The 16,394-nt window shown below is 42.5% G+C and overlaps 1 protein-coding gene across 1 annotated transcript in view; it reads left to right on the top strand.

The window, feature by feature from the left end:
- The window catches only part of ppfia4 (PTPRF interacting protein alpha 4), a 52,636-nt gene extending 37,312 nt beyond the window's left edge, over nt 1-15,324 (top strand). The window contains exons 5-28 of the mRNA XM_062442871.1: nt 1,551-1,790; nt 2,210-2,338; nt 3,175-3,309; nt 3,451-3,534; nt 4,354-4,485; nt 4,621-4,683; nt 5,416-5,507; nt 5,626-5,755; nt 6,286-6,461; nt 7,094-7,322; nt 7,420-7,455; nt 7,546-7,667; nt 8,074-8,186; nt 8,268-8,349; nt 8,429-8,510; nt 8,716-8,916; nt 9,412-9,474; nt 9,849-9,875; nt 10,790-10,965; nt 11,260-11,357; nt 12,103-12,278; nt 12,822-12,890; nt 12,980-13,166; nt 15,281-15,324. Coding sequence (XP_062298855.1) covers nt 1,551-1,790; nt 2,210-2,338; nt 3,175-3,309; nt 3,451-3,534; nt 4,354-4,485; nt 4,621-4,683; nt 5,416-5,507; nt 5,626-5,755; nt 6,286-6,461; nt 7,094-7,322; nt 7,420-7,455; nt 7,546-7,667; nt 8,074-8,186; nt 8,268-8,349; nt 8,429-8,510; nt 8,716-8,916; nt 9,412-9,474; nt 9,849-9,875; nt 10,790-10,965; nt 11,260-11,357; nt 12,103-12,278; nt 12,822-12,890; nt 12,980-13,166; nt 15,281-15,324 — 2,886 coding nt within the window. The remainder of the gene's footprint in view (nt 1-1,550; nt 1,791-2,209; nt 2,339-3,174; nt 3,310-3,450; nt 3,535-4,353; nt 4,486-4,620; nt 4,684-5,415; nt 5,508-5,625; nt 5,756-6,285; nt 6,462-7,093; nt 7,323-7,419; nt 7,456-7,545; nt 7,668-8,073; nt 8,187-8,267; nt 8,350-8,428; nt 8,511-8,715; nt 8,917-9,411; nt 9,475-9,848; nt 9,876-10,789; nt 10,966-11,259; nt 11,358-12,102; nt 12,279-12,821; nt 12,891-12,979; nt 13,167-15,280) is intronic.
- Nucleotides 15,325-16,394: the final 1,070 nt, after the last annotated feature.

Genomic DNA, 16,394 nt, shown 5'->3' with positions numbered 1-16,394 from the left:
TAAAATATGGGCAAGCAGGATGTCTGAAGCCGGCTGGCAGCCTGAGAGATAGGCTTCCCTTTGGGAGGCTGAGTTTTGTTCTTAGATTCACTAAGAGAAAAGAGAACATAGTAAATGTGTGAGTTTTTCATGCTCTGTTTTGGTTTTGTTTTTTGTTTTTTTTTCTTTTAATCTACACTGCAGTTGAACATGGTGAAACAAAGGAAGGACGGTGACTCAGTGGAGCGAACAGATGGATCCAAACCTACATGGAAGGTCTTCCTGGCTGTGTGATTGTTTTTCTGCTCTGTGCTTTATTTTATGTCTGCCTATAGTACACATAGTGTGTGTGTGGCTGTCAGTCTTTGCATCTCCTTTCTGTCTTCCACACATTAAAACATTTGCTCAAACACACATACAGTATGCACAGCAGGTAAATCCTTCTCTTCCTTTCTGATAGTTGTAATGTGTTAGCTGCTCTTGCTCTCTGTTTGAGGTCTGTCCTCCCTGGTTTAAGGCCGGCTGTGAGATGAGCGCATATTATGTAACGGTGTCTGGGTCTGTCTGCAGGGAGTAGCAAACCTCCCAGTGATTAAACAGCAGAGACTGTTTGTATCTTGATGGAACTCCCCTCCTCCAAGGAGAAACAGTTCAAGATCCATTTATTTTATTCTTGAAGGGGAAAAAAGTGTCAATATATTGTTATTAAAGGAATAATTAATCTTGAAAAATCAATAAGTTACCATTAAGAGAGGATGAAAGCAGAAGGATGATTTTATCAAAAAGAAAAAGGCCACAGAGAGCGAGAGGGAAAAGACCAAGAGAGGCTAAAGAGCGTTAAGAGGAAAAGTGCAAAGTGAAAACTGTGCAAACACTCTCTGTTAGGATATCTATCCATGTTCCCCCACTGCTCCACCGACAGTCACCGTCCTCATGATGTAATAACCAGCACCATTTAGGGGATGTTTTTATTCTGATCTCCCAAACCAATAAGAGCTAACAGCCATGTCGTACCCGATGATTGCTACATTTTGTCAGTCAGATAGGGGTTAGGGTTAGCTAATGAGAGTTTTCTATGTCTAAACTGGAATCATGCACAATTGCAAATCACCAGGTGCATGTACTACACAGTTGCAGACCATTTAAATCTATTTCCCCCAGTGTTCGTGTGTGTGTATATATCTATGTAAGGTGTTCATGAGAAGGCATGAAGGAATGGAGGGGGGTCCTACTAACTTTGGCTGCCCACTGCTTTGACTTTCTGAATATGTGTCTCTGAAGGTTTGTTTAATTAAGGCCCTGGAATTAACTTCACTTTGAGCCGTGAAGAGAAGAGAAACAACATCAAAACAACAACATGGCAGCCTAACTTCACACAATCCATCCCTAAATGCAAAAAACCCCACCACTTTCTTATCTAGGTCATCCAACTTTATTAGCTTTCCACCAACTCTCATCACCTTCCAACCATAGCATGTACATTTGTACGTGTAAAATCTAGGTACCTTAGATAGGTTTCTTTTATAAGAATGTATCTATATATCCATTAATTGTGTGTGTCCACTTTACAGAGACTGCCCAACGGCTCAATAGACGCCCATGATGACAGCAGCCGTGTGTCTGAGCTCCAGGAGCTGCTGGACAGGACCAATAAGGAACTGGCCCAGAGCCGCGAGCACTCTGCCACTCTTAACTCCCGCATGGCTGAGCTTGAGGCTGAACTTACAAATACACGCAGAGAACTGAGTCGCAGTGAGGAGCTGTCAATCAAACAACAGAGGGAACAGAGAGAGGTAAGAGTCAAGGATGGAGTAAAGATAAATGTGCTTCTGGTGGAAGCCAGCACAGCGGGAAGCTAAGCAGCAGGCAAGAAAAGCTTTTTAAGTAAAAAAAAAAACTTTATAAAAAAGTAACATTTTGCCGTAATTCTGTAGTAGATGTAAGTTGTAGTTTTGTATATTAATAAAAAATACACCTCTGATTGCCATACCTAAGATAGTATTTTTTAAATGATCATAAATCCATCAACACTCTTAGGTTCTGGCTTTTGACCTCATAAGGCACATTGGTGCTTGCTCATGGGGGAATGTTGGGTTTCTTTAAATCAAATTAAAGAGTACGATCTGGAATAAAATTGTATTGAATTGAATTGAATTGAAATTGGTGTATGCTTTTCTTCTTTTCACACACTTTTCCTGTTGTTGATGTTTCTCTGCACCCACAGAGAGAGGATATGGAAGAGAGGATAACAACGCTAGAGAAACGCTACCTAGCTGCACAGCGGGAAACCACACACATCCACGACCTCAACGACAAATTAGAGAATGAACTGGCCACCAAGGACTCCCTGCATCGACAGGTAACATACACAAAACAACACTAGCCATACAAGGTTTAAAACATAGCAATGAACATAATGAGCCATTATTATTATTCAAATTATTTCATGATAATTGTTTAAAAAGGGTAACTAGAAATTAATGATGGCTGCCTCGCTTAATGTCAACCCCTGTTAATTTTAACTAAGCTGAATTTAGCATAGAGTTGGAAAAAACAAACAAACACAACAACAAAGTGAACTGCTTTGTCACCAATCAGGCAATGAAACCTGACACTAATGACTAAATCGTTATTTATAAATGTGCTATATCATTATTCGGGATGTTTAGGCTTCCCTCAGTGTTACAATCCTAATGCGTTGTTGAGTGACACTAAAAATGGCACACGTATCTTGATGAAGGTGATTGAAGGTGACATGAGTTATGGATTCAGGCCAATGTGCTCTCTCTTTCTCTCTTGCAACATTTTCATATGTCCTGCCTCAACCTTGGTAACCACAGTAAAGCCAAGATAGTAAACTGAGAAAAGTAAGGAAGTGGGTTTTATTTCAGCGTATTTAAGACGACAAAGAATTTTCAATGGACTGAGTGAGAACTAGAAACATCCTCCTCAAAGGTTCATGTGTAGTTCAAGGTGAATCTTAGTTCATCTCTACATGGGGAATACCAGCAAGCAACAAGAACATCCTCCATTTGTGCCCCTGTGTCGTATCCTTGCTTCTGGCTGATCGCACCAATGTCACTCTGCTTTCATTGCATGTGTGTGTGTGTGTGTGTGTGTGTGTGTGTGTGTGTGTGTGTGTGTGTGTGTGTGTGTGTGTGTGTGTGTGTGTGCGTGTGCGTGTGCGTGTGTCAGAGTGAGGAGAAGGTGCGCCAGCTGCAGGAGATGCTGGAGATGGCAGAGCAGAGGCTGGCTCAGACCATGAGGAAGGCTGAGACTCTGCCAGAGGTGGAGGCTGAACTAGCACAGAGAGTGGCAGCGCTCTCCAAGGTAACACACACACACAGACACGCACTTTGTTGAAATCACAGTCAAGAATAAAATTATAGTTATATAGAAACAGACAGACATACTGTATAGTTACAGAACTTATGGAGGCAGTTGTACTTATATAAGTGTCTCCCCCTGCAGGCTGAAGAACGTCATGGCAACGTGGAGGAGCGGCTCAGACAGCTGGAGTCACAACTGGAGGAGAAGAACCAAGAGCTGGGAAGGGTGTGTGTGTGTGTGTGTGTGCACCAGCCCTGCAGGGTCTCTCTGACCTCTCACTGTGATGTGTGTGTGTGTGTGTGTGTGTGTGTGTGTGTGTGTGTGTGTGTGTGTGTGTGTGTGTGTGTGTGTGTGTGTGTGTGTGTGTGTGTGTGTGTGTGTGTGTGTGTGTGTGTGTGTGCGGGCTGAAGCTTCACATTAATTGGACGCCTCAACTCTTGGCTCTGTGCTCCCTCATGCATACACATACTGTACATACACAAAACACAGGACACACACACTTCCTTTTTCCCGGTGCATTGTTGCATGAATTTGAACCAAATCCACATATCTTCATGCAACACATTCTCTCTCCCCCATCGCTAAAAGACTGATTGGCTGCTATCTTTAGACTGAATAATTCACGCAAGGCTAATTTCTCTCTCTCTCTGTGCAATTTCATGACTATATTTAGTCGGAGGAGCTCTCTGAGGATGCAGATGTGTGTTTGTGTGTATCTGTATTACTGTAATTCACTTTAATGAAATGACTGTAGCATACATAAGCACAGCCCTTACCATTAAAGAGAAGGCTTTTAACCCTTTATTCATCACCACGTAAATGACTGTAATTAAATCATTCTGGCTGTGAGATCCATTGTTGGCTCAGAAGACCTACTATATATCTGGCAGCTGGTGATCTTGGGCTAATTACACACTTCATCCTTTAATCCATGCAGAGATACTTGATTAGCTGCATACGTAAATACACATAAATGGAGTCTGTTTCACACAGAAAATTTGATTATGTCATTTCTCCCTGTCTGGTTCCCTCTCTGCTCATCAGGCTCGTCAGAGGGAGAAAATGAATGAGGAGCACAACAAGCGTTTATCTGACACCGTGGATCGTCTGCTCACTGAGTCCAATGAAAGACTGCAGCTCCATTTGAAAGAACGCATGGCTGCACTGGAGGACAAGGCAAGGCCTGTACACACACAATCATCTTAGCAGCAGCTGATATTGCTTCACAAAACAAATTAATATACAGCACAACACATGTTCTACTCAGAGCACAGATTTGTTTTGACACGGTCTTCTGACTTTTTTGTCCAGAACTCCCTCATTCAAGACCTCGAGAACTGCCAGAAACAGCTTGAAGAATTTCACCACACCAGGGTCAGTAAACATTAATTCAAACGCATAACCACAGAAAATACTGCAGTGTCCTCACTCCCAGATGACAAACCCCATAATCACTGATGGAATGTAACTAATATCTTTACATGGATATTACATTTTATGATACTTTGTAGTTTGTAGTTGTTGCTATGTTTCAGAGAGTTGTATTTTAACAAACAGAGTGTGTTATTGGCCTTGCTACATTAATTACATTAATAGCTCACACAGCCAGTAGTCTATCCCCTTTGGTCACGTGAGTCTCACCTAGCAGGTCATTGCCTCTGTCAAGAGTCTCCCAGTCCAGTGCATATCTCTTCCTATATCTTGTTTAAACAAACAAGATATAATTTGTTTGTTACCTTTGGACAGAGACAGGCTAGCTGTTTCCCCTTTGTGCTAAGCTGAGCTAACTGGCAGCTGGCTGTAGCTTCATACAGAACAGCAGTACTTCTCATTCAAGCCTTTAAGTGTATTTCCCAAAATGTAAAACTACTCCATTGATACATAAATAATAATTAACTAATATTACAGTGGCCAACTTCTACTTATGCTTAAGTACATTTTACTGGTAATAGTTATATACATTCACTTAAGTAACATTTGGAATCCTGGCATTTTACTTTTACTCTTCACTTTAACATGTAATGAAGTGTGGTAGTGCTGCTTTCACTTAAGTGACAGATCTGAATACATGTTTCATCACTACCCATCATCCCCTCTCTCCCACAGGAACGGCTGATTGGAGAGATTGAGAAGCTGAGAAATGAGATTGACCATTTGAAACGCCGCAGTGGGGCGTTTGGAGATGGAACTCACCCTCGGTACAACATTCACATCCACCACACATTTTCCTTGATCTACTGGAATTCATACTCTAACATAACACTACACTACATACATTTTTGATGATGGTGCTCTGTTGTTTGTATGTAATCTCAGGTCTCACCTGGGTAGCTCCAGCGACCTTCGCTACTCTGTGGTGGAGGGCCAAGATGGCCACTACAGCACAACTGTGATCAGGCGGGCACAAAAGGGCAGACTCTCAGCGCTACGAGATGACCCAAACAAGGTGCTAATAATGTCTTTATCAGGCCAAAATACTCACACAATTCCTCACATACACACACACTAAGCAGGCTTGCCAATTTACAGATCAGAAGATCACGTGTCAGCTTTCTTCTAACCAAATACAGCTCCTTATCAATTTTTTTGTTCATGTTTGCTTTGCTAATACGTGTCAGTGCTTGGCTGTTGTACGATGAGGCCCAGTGGGTTTCATGCATCGATCTTCATGCCTAACTCACCATTCTCTACTAACTTCTCTGTCTCTGTCTCTCTTTCACCTGCTGAAATGGACATGCTGTCTGATGTAAGTTCCCTGTTCATCCATTTCTTCTCATAACTGGCCACATACAAACTACTCTATAAATGTCAAATTGTATTTTTTACATGTATACATACAATCAAGATTCACCCATGTAGTGTATTCTATAGGTGCATTAATTTATGATCAAAAAAAGGAATAAAAAGTGTGCATTTTATTCTACATGATGTGAAAGCTGCATCTGTTGTTACCAGGTATGTGCGATGTTCGAACAGGACTACCCATCACTGCGTGGGAGCGTCAGCCACCTGCTCGGCAGCGACATCGAGGCAGAGTCAGACCTGGATGACGATGTTAGCTCAACGCTGCTTTCCCCCAGTGGCCAATCAGACGCTCAGACTCTCGCTCTCATGCTGCAGGAGCAGCTTGACGCTATCAATGAAGAGATAAGGTGACAAATCACAGGCACATTAGATTACAGCACATGACAGTTTCATGATCCCCATGGGGAAATTGGGTCAGTGCAGCAGCGAGGAACAAGATACAGATAAGGAGAGAACAAACTGTTAAAGATAATGCAACAAATAATTGCGAGAAAATTAACTATATTAAAGATACTGCAGAGAGTAGAGGTGCTGCTACTACATCTTGTTAATGCGGTACATGAAGGCTTGTGGCTAGACAGGTTGCACCAAAATCTGATAGTGGAATTGGATTGAGAAATGATAACATGTAGATAGAGAACTTCATTTCTGTTCTGTTTTTCTGGTGAAGAGGATGCTATTTAATGCAGTTCACAGTAAACAAGATCATCTTTGACAACTCAGAATATGCTTCTGGAGAGAAAATGCAAAATAGTTGTTAATTATGAGCCAGATTCCCTCAAGGTAATAAAAATGCAATTTTTAGTAACCAGTTTCTCCAGGATTGCATGTTATTTAATCCAATTTTCAACTTTTTAAAATATTTCAAAATTTAAAAACAGAATCCCTACTGGGAGAAAAGCTCTTTACACACACATCATTGTAAGCAGTTCAGAGGCTCAGTATTATATGGTGTATGTGTGTGTGTGTTTGTGTGCAGGATGATCCAGGTGGAGAGAGAGTCAGCAGATCTGCGTTCTGATGAGATTGAGTCTCGCGTGAACAGCGGCAGCATGGACGGCCTCAACGTGACACTTCGACCCCGCGCCCTGCCCACCTCCGCCACCGCCCAGTCCCTGGCATCCTCCTCCTCCCCGCCCACCAGCGGCCACTCAACACCTAAACACCATTCACGCAACGCCAGCCACCATCTAGGCATCATGACTCTGGTCTGGACACACAAAAAAGGCAGTAAAAAATCAGTAGGAAACATGAAAATGTGCATGGCTTCTTTTGTAACTGTGACTTATTTTGTTTGTCTAATAGCCAAGCGACTTGAGGAAACACCGCAGGAAAGTTGCAGTAAGTTTACAAACACAAATCAATTGTACAGCTCTCCTGTCCCACTGTGGCTTTCGTGACTGAGTTGAGTTGGTTTTGTGACTCTTCCAGTCACCTGTGGAAGTGGACAAAGCCACCATCAAGTGTGAGACGTCGCCTCCTTCCTCCCCTCGCAGTTTACGGCTGGAAACCAATTTCGCTCAGTTCACAGGCAGTCTGGAGGATGGACGAGGGTAAAAACACATGCATGCACACACACACACACACACACACACACACACACACACACACACACACACACACATACACATACACATACACATACACATACACATACACACACACACACACACACACACACACACACACACACACACACACATACACATACACATATACCCAAAGTAGTAGAGATGATAAGTCAGCTGGTCAACTATCCACTAACAAGTCTTGAATGGTCCTTAATATGTTGAACTCTTCACATGAATGCACAATGACAGCATGGATGGGACAAGGAAAGAGAATGAGTCACAGACTTACTCTAACACCAAAATAATTGCTTACCTCTCTAACAAGACAATATCAGACTGTATATTTTTGTGTGCCACAATTTGTCTTTTTTGCTGTAATTGGCTGCAGAAAGCAAAAGAAAGGAATCAAGTCATCTATCGGCCGGTTGTTTGGGAAGAAGGAAAAGGGTCGACTGGAACAGACTTTGATCAGGGATGGGCAGCCTTTACCTGCATTATCAGGTACATTTAGTTGTCCCACACTGTTGCAAAGACTGTGTGATCTACAGAGATAGAAATAAACACTGTTGTGCTGTATTTCAGACTTTGACATGGGCATTGGTGACACTATGACTCTGGGAAAACTGGGCACCCAGGCCGAGAGGGATCGCAGGATGAAGAAAAAGTAAAAGCATCCTTTCTTGTTATAGAAATTATTCACCAGGCCTGTTTTTTTCTTCTTACGGCACGGTTTTTAATTTTAGACATGAGCTTCTGGAAGATGCCAGGAAAAGAGGTCTGCCGTTTGCCCAGTGGGATGGCCCTACTGTTGTCTCCTGGCTAGAGGTATTCCATCAATCTACCTAAAAGAAATCTGTATAAAACCTATATCTGTCTTGCTGTCTTTATGCGATGCTGGTGTTACATCATACATGGTGATATCAAATACTAAACTTGCTATCGCAGCCTGATCTGCACTCCCTTTCCCTTCTATCGGACCTTTTACGGCGACAATGTCGTTGACGTTTAATATCTTGATGACTCTCACCAGCTGTGGGTGGGTATGCCGGCGTGGTATGTGGCAGCCTGTCGTGCCAACGTGAAGAGTGGAGCCATCATGTCGGCTCTGTCAGACACAGAGATCCAGAGGGAGATCGGCATCAGTAACCCTCTGCACCGACTCAAACTCCGCTTGGCTATCCAGGAGATGGTCTCCCTCACAAGCCCCTCCGCACCGCTCACTTCCAGAACGGTAAACACAAAGACACATTCATGTAAATGTCCATGCACAAATAATAGATCAATAAATGACTGCACAAAATCTTCACCCAGGACTGTGAACTTGAACACATTACCCTACACAAAAATGAACTACAGTCAAAACCTCTTTAGTCTTGACCTTCACCCCACACTCTCAGGTGATGACTCATCACTCTTGTTTTTTATTGTTATTATGTTTGGACCACAGTAAAGGCTTGCATCATGACTTCAGCTTGGTTGACGTGTTCTTTTCTGCTGCTGTAAATGCATGAGGTTCTGTGTAAAAACAACACATAAATAGTGCCATATATAGCTACGAGCTACCTGCCTGAAATACACTCCCTTCCTTGGCGTCACTCAACACAATGTTTGTCTGTGTCTGTGTCTTTGTGTGTGCGTGGGGTTGTTATGTGTGAAAATATACCACTGGGTGTGCTTCTGTATGTGTGCGTGGGTGCTCGTGTGTGTGTTGTCGTCCTCTGAGCAGTCCTCCGGAAATGTGTGGGTGACTCATGAAGAGATGGAGAACCTGGCTTCCTCCACTAAAGCGGTCAGTACCATATGGGTGCTCCCCACCCTCTCCCCTACCCACCAAACAACTCTCACACACCGACACTGTCCCCACCGCGACACACATATGTCCACTCCCGGAAGACCCCTTTAAATACCCACTACATCACACACTAACACATTTTTTTTGTGCTTGTGCTAGGACTTGCATGTGGATGTCATGTGCAGCCTGTAATCATGTGATCTGAACTGATTGATGATGATTGTCTTTTTATGTATCTAATTACAGTTGATATGTCATTGAAGGTTAACTGCAGAGAAAAAGCTCATAGAAAAGCTTTGTTTGTGTGTGTTTCTGAGTGTGTTATATGTGTCTCTAACCTTGTGTATTGTCTCTACCGTGCTGCCACTCAGGAGAATGAGGAGGGCAGCTGGGCACAGGTGAGGTTGCTAATCTGCTAACATCTGTTTGCTCACACCCTGAAACTCAGCCCAAGCTCTTCACTGACACATAAACACACATGTATTTGAACAGGAGAGGGCTACCTGCAGTACTCACCTTCAGTATTTTCTCCGATAACTCAGATGGTGATAAAGGACATTTGCAGTAATTTTTAGTAACATGGAGCTTTTCACCTTGAAATAGAGTAACCAGGACATTGTTTCAAGCGTCATTTTCAATGCTTTGAGTACCACAAACTAAATTTCTTTGTACCATTGTATCTCTTAACCGCAACAGATATAAAAATGTGACTGACATTGAGCTTTTGAGGCCAATATCAATATTTGAGACTTACTAAAATCTGATTGTTAAGATCAGCTGAAAAGTCTTTGTTAACATAGAGCCTTGACATAGAGCCATAAACATAGAGCCTTGATAATGATCCCTTGGTCATAGTTGACTAAAGAAATTCGACCAAGATGTGCAGTAAACATTTAAGGGTTAGAATAAAAATAAAACAAAAACTTGCCAATGTTTTGTTTCTGTTTTTAGATGCTATTTCTTTTCTGAAATCTTTTTGTTACCTATTTTCTGACATACAGTATATGCTGATACCAATACAATATATCTGCAATAAGCTAACATCAACCGATAAATCGGTTGGCTTCAATAGATACCACTAAGGTTGAGTTATGTAAGTAATTCATTTGTGAGTAATTTGTGTTATTTGTGTGAATTGACCCTTTAAACTAGACAAATGATCTGTTATTCACTGACAGCATGTCCCATGAGTCCTAGCCATTTGTATGTGTTAAAGCATCACAAAGTGGTAGTTGTTATTTGCTACACATTTGTGTATATAGGTACATAATTATATTCTATTGTAAACCTCAGTAATGCTGTGTCCCTGCAGACTCTGGCATATGGAGACATGAATCATGAGTGGATAGGCAATGAGTGGTTGCCCAGCCTTGGTTTGCCTCAGTACCGATCCTACTTCATGGAATGTCTAGTAGATGCACGCATGCTGGACCACCTGACCAAGAAGGATCTGAGGACCCATCTCAAGATGGTGGACAGCTTTCACAGGTCTGCAGCTAGAACGATTAGCTTAGTTGCTGTTTGATCAGCCACCTCTTTCATCTGCTAACTAGATACATTAGCAATGGAGATGAGAAGGCTAATGATGCATATTTGCTTGTGCTTTTCTATGTGTGGGAGATTGTTTGTCTCCTTATGTGTGTGTGTGTGTGTGTGTGTGTGTGTGTGTGTGTGTGTGTGTGTGTGTGTGTGTGTGTGTGTGTGTGTGTGTGTGTGTGTGTGTGTGTGTGTGTGTGTGTGTGTGTGTGTGTGTATTTTTGCGTGTGTGGGTGTGTGCACCAGGGCTAGTCTGCAGTATGGGATTATGTGCTTGAAGAGACTCAATTATGACAGAAAAGAACTGGACCGTCGGAGAGAAGACAGCCAACACGACATGAAAGGTACATTTAAGACATACACACACACATACACACACACACACACACACACACACACACAGCAATAAAGCAAGCACACACATGTTCAAAAATGTTAACAGTCTCATCAGGCCAGAGTACCACCTAAAGGTTTTGACTGATATTGTCAAACTGGCCTGAGCATGTCAAAAAGCCAACTGAAGAAAGACCTACAATCTTATGATCCAAAGCTCCACATACCAAGATTGGTCCACACAAACACACACACACACACACACACACACACACACACACACACACACACACACAAACACAAACACACACACACAGATCTAGCCAGCCCTGTCGCCCTTTTGACCTTGAGTTCTGCACATGAACTTGATTCAGCTGTCGTGTCAAATCAGAATCCTGCCCCGTTTACACACACACACACACATGCACACACACCGCCTGTTCCAACTTGGAAAGCTGGCTGACAGCTGTGCTTTAAATGAACAAAGGGAGTGTGCCAGTGAGTTGACACTATGCGGACATGCACATTATCTCTTTATCTCTCTCTCTCTCTCTCTCTCTCTCTCTCTCTCTCTCTCTCTCTCTCTCTCTCTCTCTCTCTCTCTCTCTCTCTCTCTCTCTCTCTCTCTCTCTCTGTGTTTCTAGCTTTCTTACGCTAAATCAAGTCACTCCTATTTAGTGGTAATGATGCATGCTGAGAATCTATATGATATTGTGCTACAACAGCATGAGTTTGAGCCACTGTTCTTTGTTTTAGATGTGTTGGTGTGGACCAACGAACAGGTGATCCACTGGGTCCAGTCCATTGGTCTAAGGGAGTATAGTGGCAACATGTTGGAGAGCGGCGTTCATGGAGCGCTCCTCTCTCTGGACGAGACGTTTGACTACAGCAGCCTGGCACTCATCCTGCAGATTCCTATGCAGAACACACAGGTGCCTACAGTGGAAAACTCATTGTTGTTAAGCATTCAATGATTGAACTATCTGAAACAGAGAGAGACATTCAGTTCAGTGTAGAGGACATGTTTTGCTCTTATTTTTAAAGGCTGTTTGGTCCATTTTGTGTCATAGCATATTAGTTAAGAACCCTCATTTTGTTTATTTTGTATCATAAAATCTCACATATTCAACACTTTTTATCCAGTACTTTATGATCGCGGCAGGCATTTTGGCCTTTCTGCAGCCAGTCCATTTTCCAACAGTCACACTGTTTGAGGCTTTTATGAGATCGGCTGATTTACTTTTTGTTGGCACAGTGGGTTGTGTACAGTCAGCATTTCCTTCTACTGTCGGCTACATGGTGCCAAGATTTACCTCTGATTGTTCTTAGCAGTTCAACAGAAAACACAAGCAGGCTGTTCTAGTTTACTCCTGTTTATCAGAGTAATTAATTTTAATTCTACGGACATTGGACATATTTTGCTCACAGCTCCATTGTATTATCTGCTCACAGATGTTGTGTTTGCTGTTTTTCAGGCACGTCAGGTTCTGGAAAGGGAGTTCAACAACCTGTTAGCCTTGGGGACCGACCGACGACTAGAGGAGGTGACCTCACAAGCTGCTGCTTTGATCAAACCCAATATTGTTGAAAATGGGCCAGTTGTCCGACCTGACTTTTCGCTCTGTCCCTGCAGAGTGGAGATGACAAGTCTTTTCGACGCTCTCCATCGTGGCGTAAGAGGTTTCGGGCACGTGAGGGAGGGACGGGCCTGGGGATGATGGCAGGCTCCATGGAAACTCTGCCTGCAGGCTTCCGTATGCCCTCCATGTCCATGCCGCCTTCTGTGAATTTGATGCCCAAGAAGCAGCTGCAGCCTGAAGGTATGTCACAATACTAACCAAAGTACTCCGTCCTTTGTATTTTTCTGTGTGTATCTATGTGCTTACCATTCTCTCAGCTTGTCCTGACTGACTGACTAACTGCATGCTGTGTCCTCTCTGTCCTGCTGTGCTCACAACCCCTCTCTACCATGTCCTCTCAAGCTCCTCCTCCGGCGCCCCCGAGACTCGACCCCTCGGCAGTGCGGACCTATTCATGCTAACTCCTCTCTGCTTACTAACAGGAGCGCTAATGCTAACAGGTAAGCTAACAAAACATCACCTGAAACTGCTGAACTTACAGGTTAACCAGCATTGTCCAGCTGTGTGGCATGAGGCAGAAATGTGGCAGCACTTGTACCAGGCTAATGTACTGATATGGGTATCTGGTTGATTTGGGCCTTTTAGCTGGTAAACTGTGGTGTAAAATGTGTAATGTATTACTCATAGTGAGAAAACCACAGAACAGAAACTAAAAGCGTGTGAATATTAGAATGTTTGCTGGAGGTGTTTGCTAACACATTTACCATAATGATTTCAATTCAGCTTCTTCCACTGCCACCCAGTGGCCAAGAAATCAACTAATGGAGCTTTAATGGGCCAATGTGTAGGATTTAGTGGCATTTACAACCGACTGAATATCCTTCACGTCACCCTCCCCTTCCCAGCATGTAGGAGAACCTACGGTGGCCATGAGACGAAAAGCCCTCTTTAGAGCCAGTGTTTGGTTTGTCTGTTCTGGGCTGCTGTAAAAAAAAAAAGGAAAAAAAAGGGATGTAACATGGCGGGCTTCATGGAAGCTCACTATGTAAATATAAAGGGTTTCTAAGATAACAAAAACAAGTATTCTTGTTTTTAGTTGATGATGGTAATTTGTTAGATGTCACTAAATTCTACAAACTGCAGCTTTAAAGAATACATGTGGTCAAACAAACCCCATTTTTCATTTTTCACCCACTTTCTCATATGTGCTGTTACTACTTTAGTACTAAGTCATAAACAGGTACCATAGTTGATTTTAAGTCTTTCTCTTCCTTTCTTTAAGTCTTTGTGCTGCTGTAATACAGCAAATGTGTTTAAATCAGCACCAGAAAAAAGTCCCCAAAAATGTACTGTGTACTCACAACATGCTTGGAACCATTAATTTACACAGCAGAAATAGTCCATACATCACGACAGAGTTCCACCAAAAGTCGATAAGCAATAATATTGAATTATTACTTAGCCTGTCGTTAAGGTCTGCTAGTACTTGAAGGATAAGGCAGGCCATTTTCTTTATTTTTCAACAAATGTCATGTATAGAGCCAAACCAACAACAAAGTTATCCAACTTACAAGAAAGGTGTGTATCCAAAACCTGATAAATCATATTCCTCTGTGCTGTAGACCTTTGTTCTCATCCACACCTATTAAAACACATTAGTGAGCTACACCATTGTACTGGGTTCATCCCGAAGGCAGTGGCTACACCAGTTTGTTTATAAGTGGCTCAAAAGACTAATAAATGGTGATCACGTTTTCAGTAGTTGCATATACAGTAGTCCCCACTGCACATGTGCAGGAATGTAGTTTAATTTACACAGCTTTTCTAGCTTCTTTTGCTACTTATCTCAACCTTTTGACTTTATACTTCATTGTAAATTTCTTAAAGCAATTCAGTACAAAGTCAAGACGTTGTCACTACAGTAGCCATTGCCTTCAGGGCAAAGGAACATCTCACTCAGGGCAACGGAGCAGCTCATTGACATGTAAAAACTGAGGTCTACAGCATAGAGAAATACAATATATCAGACTTTGGATACACACACAATACTTAAGTAGGATCAGTTCATGTTTTGGTTTGGCTCTGCACATGAGATTTGTTGACAATAAGAAAAATATAGCCAACATTATCCTTTCATAGGTTTAAGGTAAGTTTTTAGTGTGATATGGTTTAGAATGCTGATTCAATGTGTCTTCAACCTGGTAAAAGAATAATATACTGTGTCGTTAGTATGTTTTTCTTCTGTTGGAATAGTTTAGTTAGCTTTTGTCAATTTATGTCCGGGAAGTTATACAGTAATTTAAATATCTGCTTTCTCCCATTCTGACTTTCTTAATCTTTTTTCTGTCCTCCAGTGCATTCTCATTACCTATACGGAAACATGCTTGCGGCCTTTTGAGAGTGATATGCCAAATCTGGAGAGGGACACCTGGGTGCCAGAGGGGGGGCGGGGTAAGCTTCACCGCTAGCCCCTTAGCTGCCCAGCCTCACCTCCCAACTTTCATCTCTCACTTCTCCTTCGGACACGTGCAATACAGAGGCCTAACTCTGACCTTTGAACTCCGAGAGTGCTCATTGGCTGCGCTTGCTGCTGTAAAGGAGACAAATCCTGGTCTCTCCCAGTTTACCCTAGTGCTCCCAGTAGCCTTGTTGTTGTGGTGTTGTGCTCCTGCTCCCTTGGTCTCAGCTGTGGGTTCTTGTCCTGGTTCTAATAGTCTCAACATGTCCAAAGTCCAAACCAATCTTCCTCTGCTGTCACGTCCTTGGCAACACAAGAGTTGGTTGTAAAAAAAAAGAAATATTTAGGATGATGACTAGTCGTTGATTTGGACTTGGGCGTGATGAATACTTGTATAAATGGCAGATCCCACTGCACATTGCCCCTCTACCGGTTATGCAAGGTATTACTCATTTATCGTCTCTGTACATAAAATGGATGACTTATGTTTTTTATAGAAATATTATATATATATATATTGGAAATATATATGGAAAATAATCTAATATCATTGCTGTATGAAACCCAATGCCCTGTATTCGATAGTGACTGTTCTCTCTCTCTTTCTCTTCCTTTCTCTTTCTCTCTGTGATGGACCTTTGTGTGTCTTTTGCCGTATGCTGTAAGTGTGTGAATCGTTAGTGGGAGGGTCTCACTAAGGCGGGGGTGTGTTTCTACAAGGACTCTTCACAGGTTCATGGGTCCAATTTCAGACTTCTCTCTTTGCTCCTGTACTTTCCTTTCCCTTCCTCTTCCTCCTCCTCTTCTTTTTGACACTGTGTAGCTGTTACCTCTCCTCTCTCCGCCTCTCTCGCCTTCTGTATGATACTATGTAGCCTAGAGTAGAGAGAATCCTTTAATATGAAAAGTGTGTGTTTCTGTGTGCGTGTGTGCGAATGATATTCTGCTTGAGACTTGTAGAGAATTTGCGTGCGAAAGGCTGACCCCAGCGATGTGACCATGACTTTTCT

The sequence above is a fragment of the Scomber scombrus genome, chromosome 3 (genome assembly GCF_963691925.1).
Source record: "Scomber scombrus chromosome 3, fScoSco1.1, whole genome shotgun sequence".
NCBI lineage: Eukaryota > Metazoa > Chordata > Actinopteri > Scombriformes > Scombridae > Scomber > Scomber scombrus.
The sequence above is the reverse complement of the archived record's forward strand: the minus strand, read 5'-3'. Positions and strand labels throughout refer to the sequence as shown.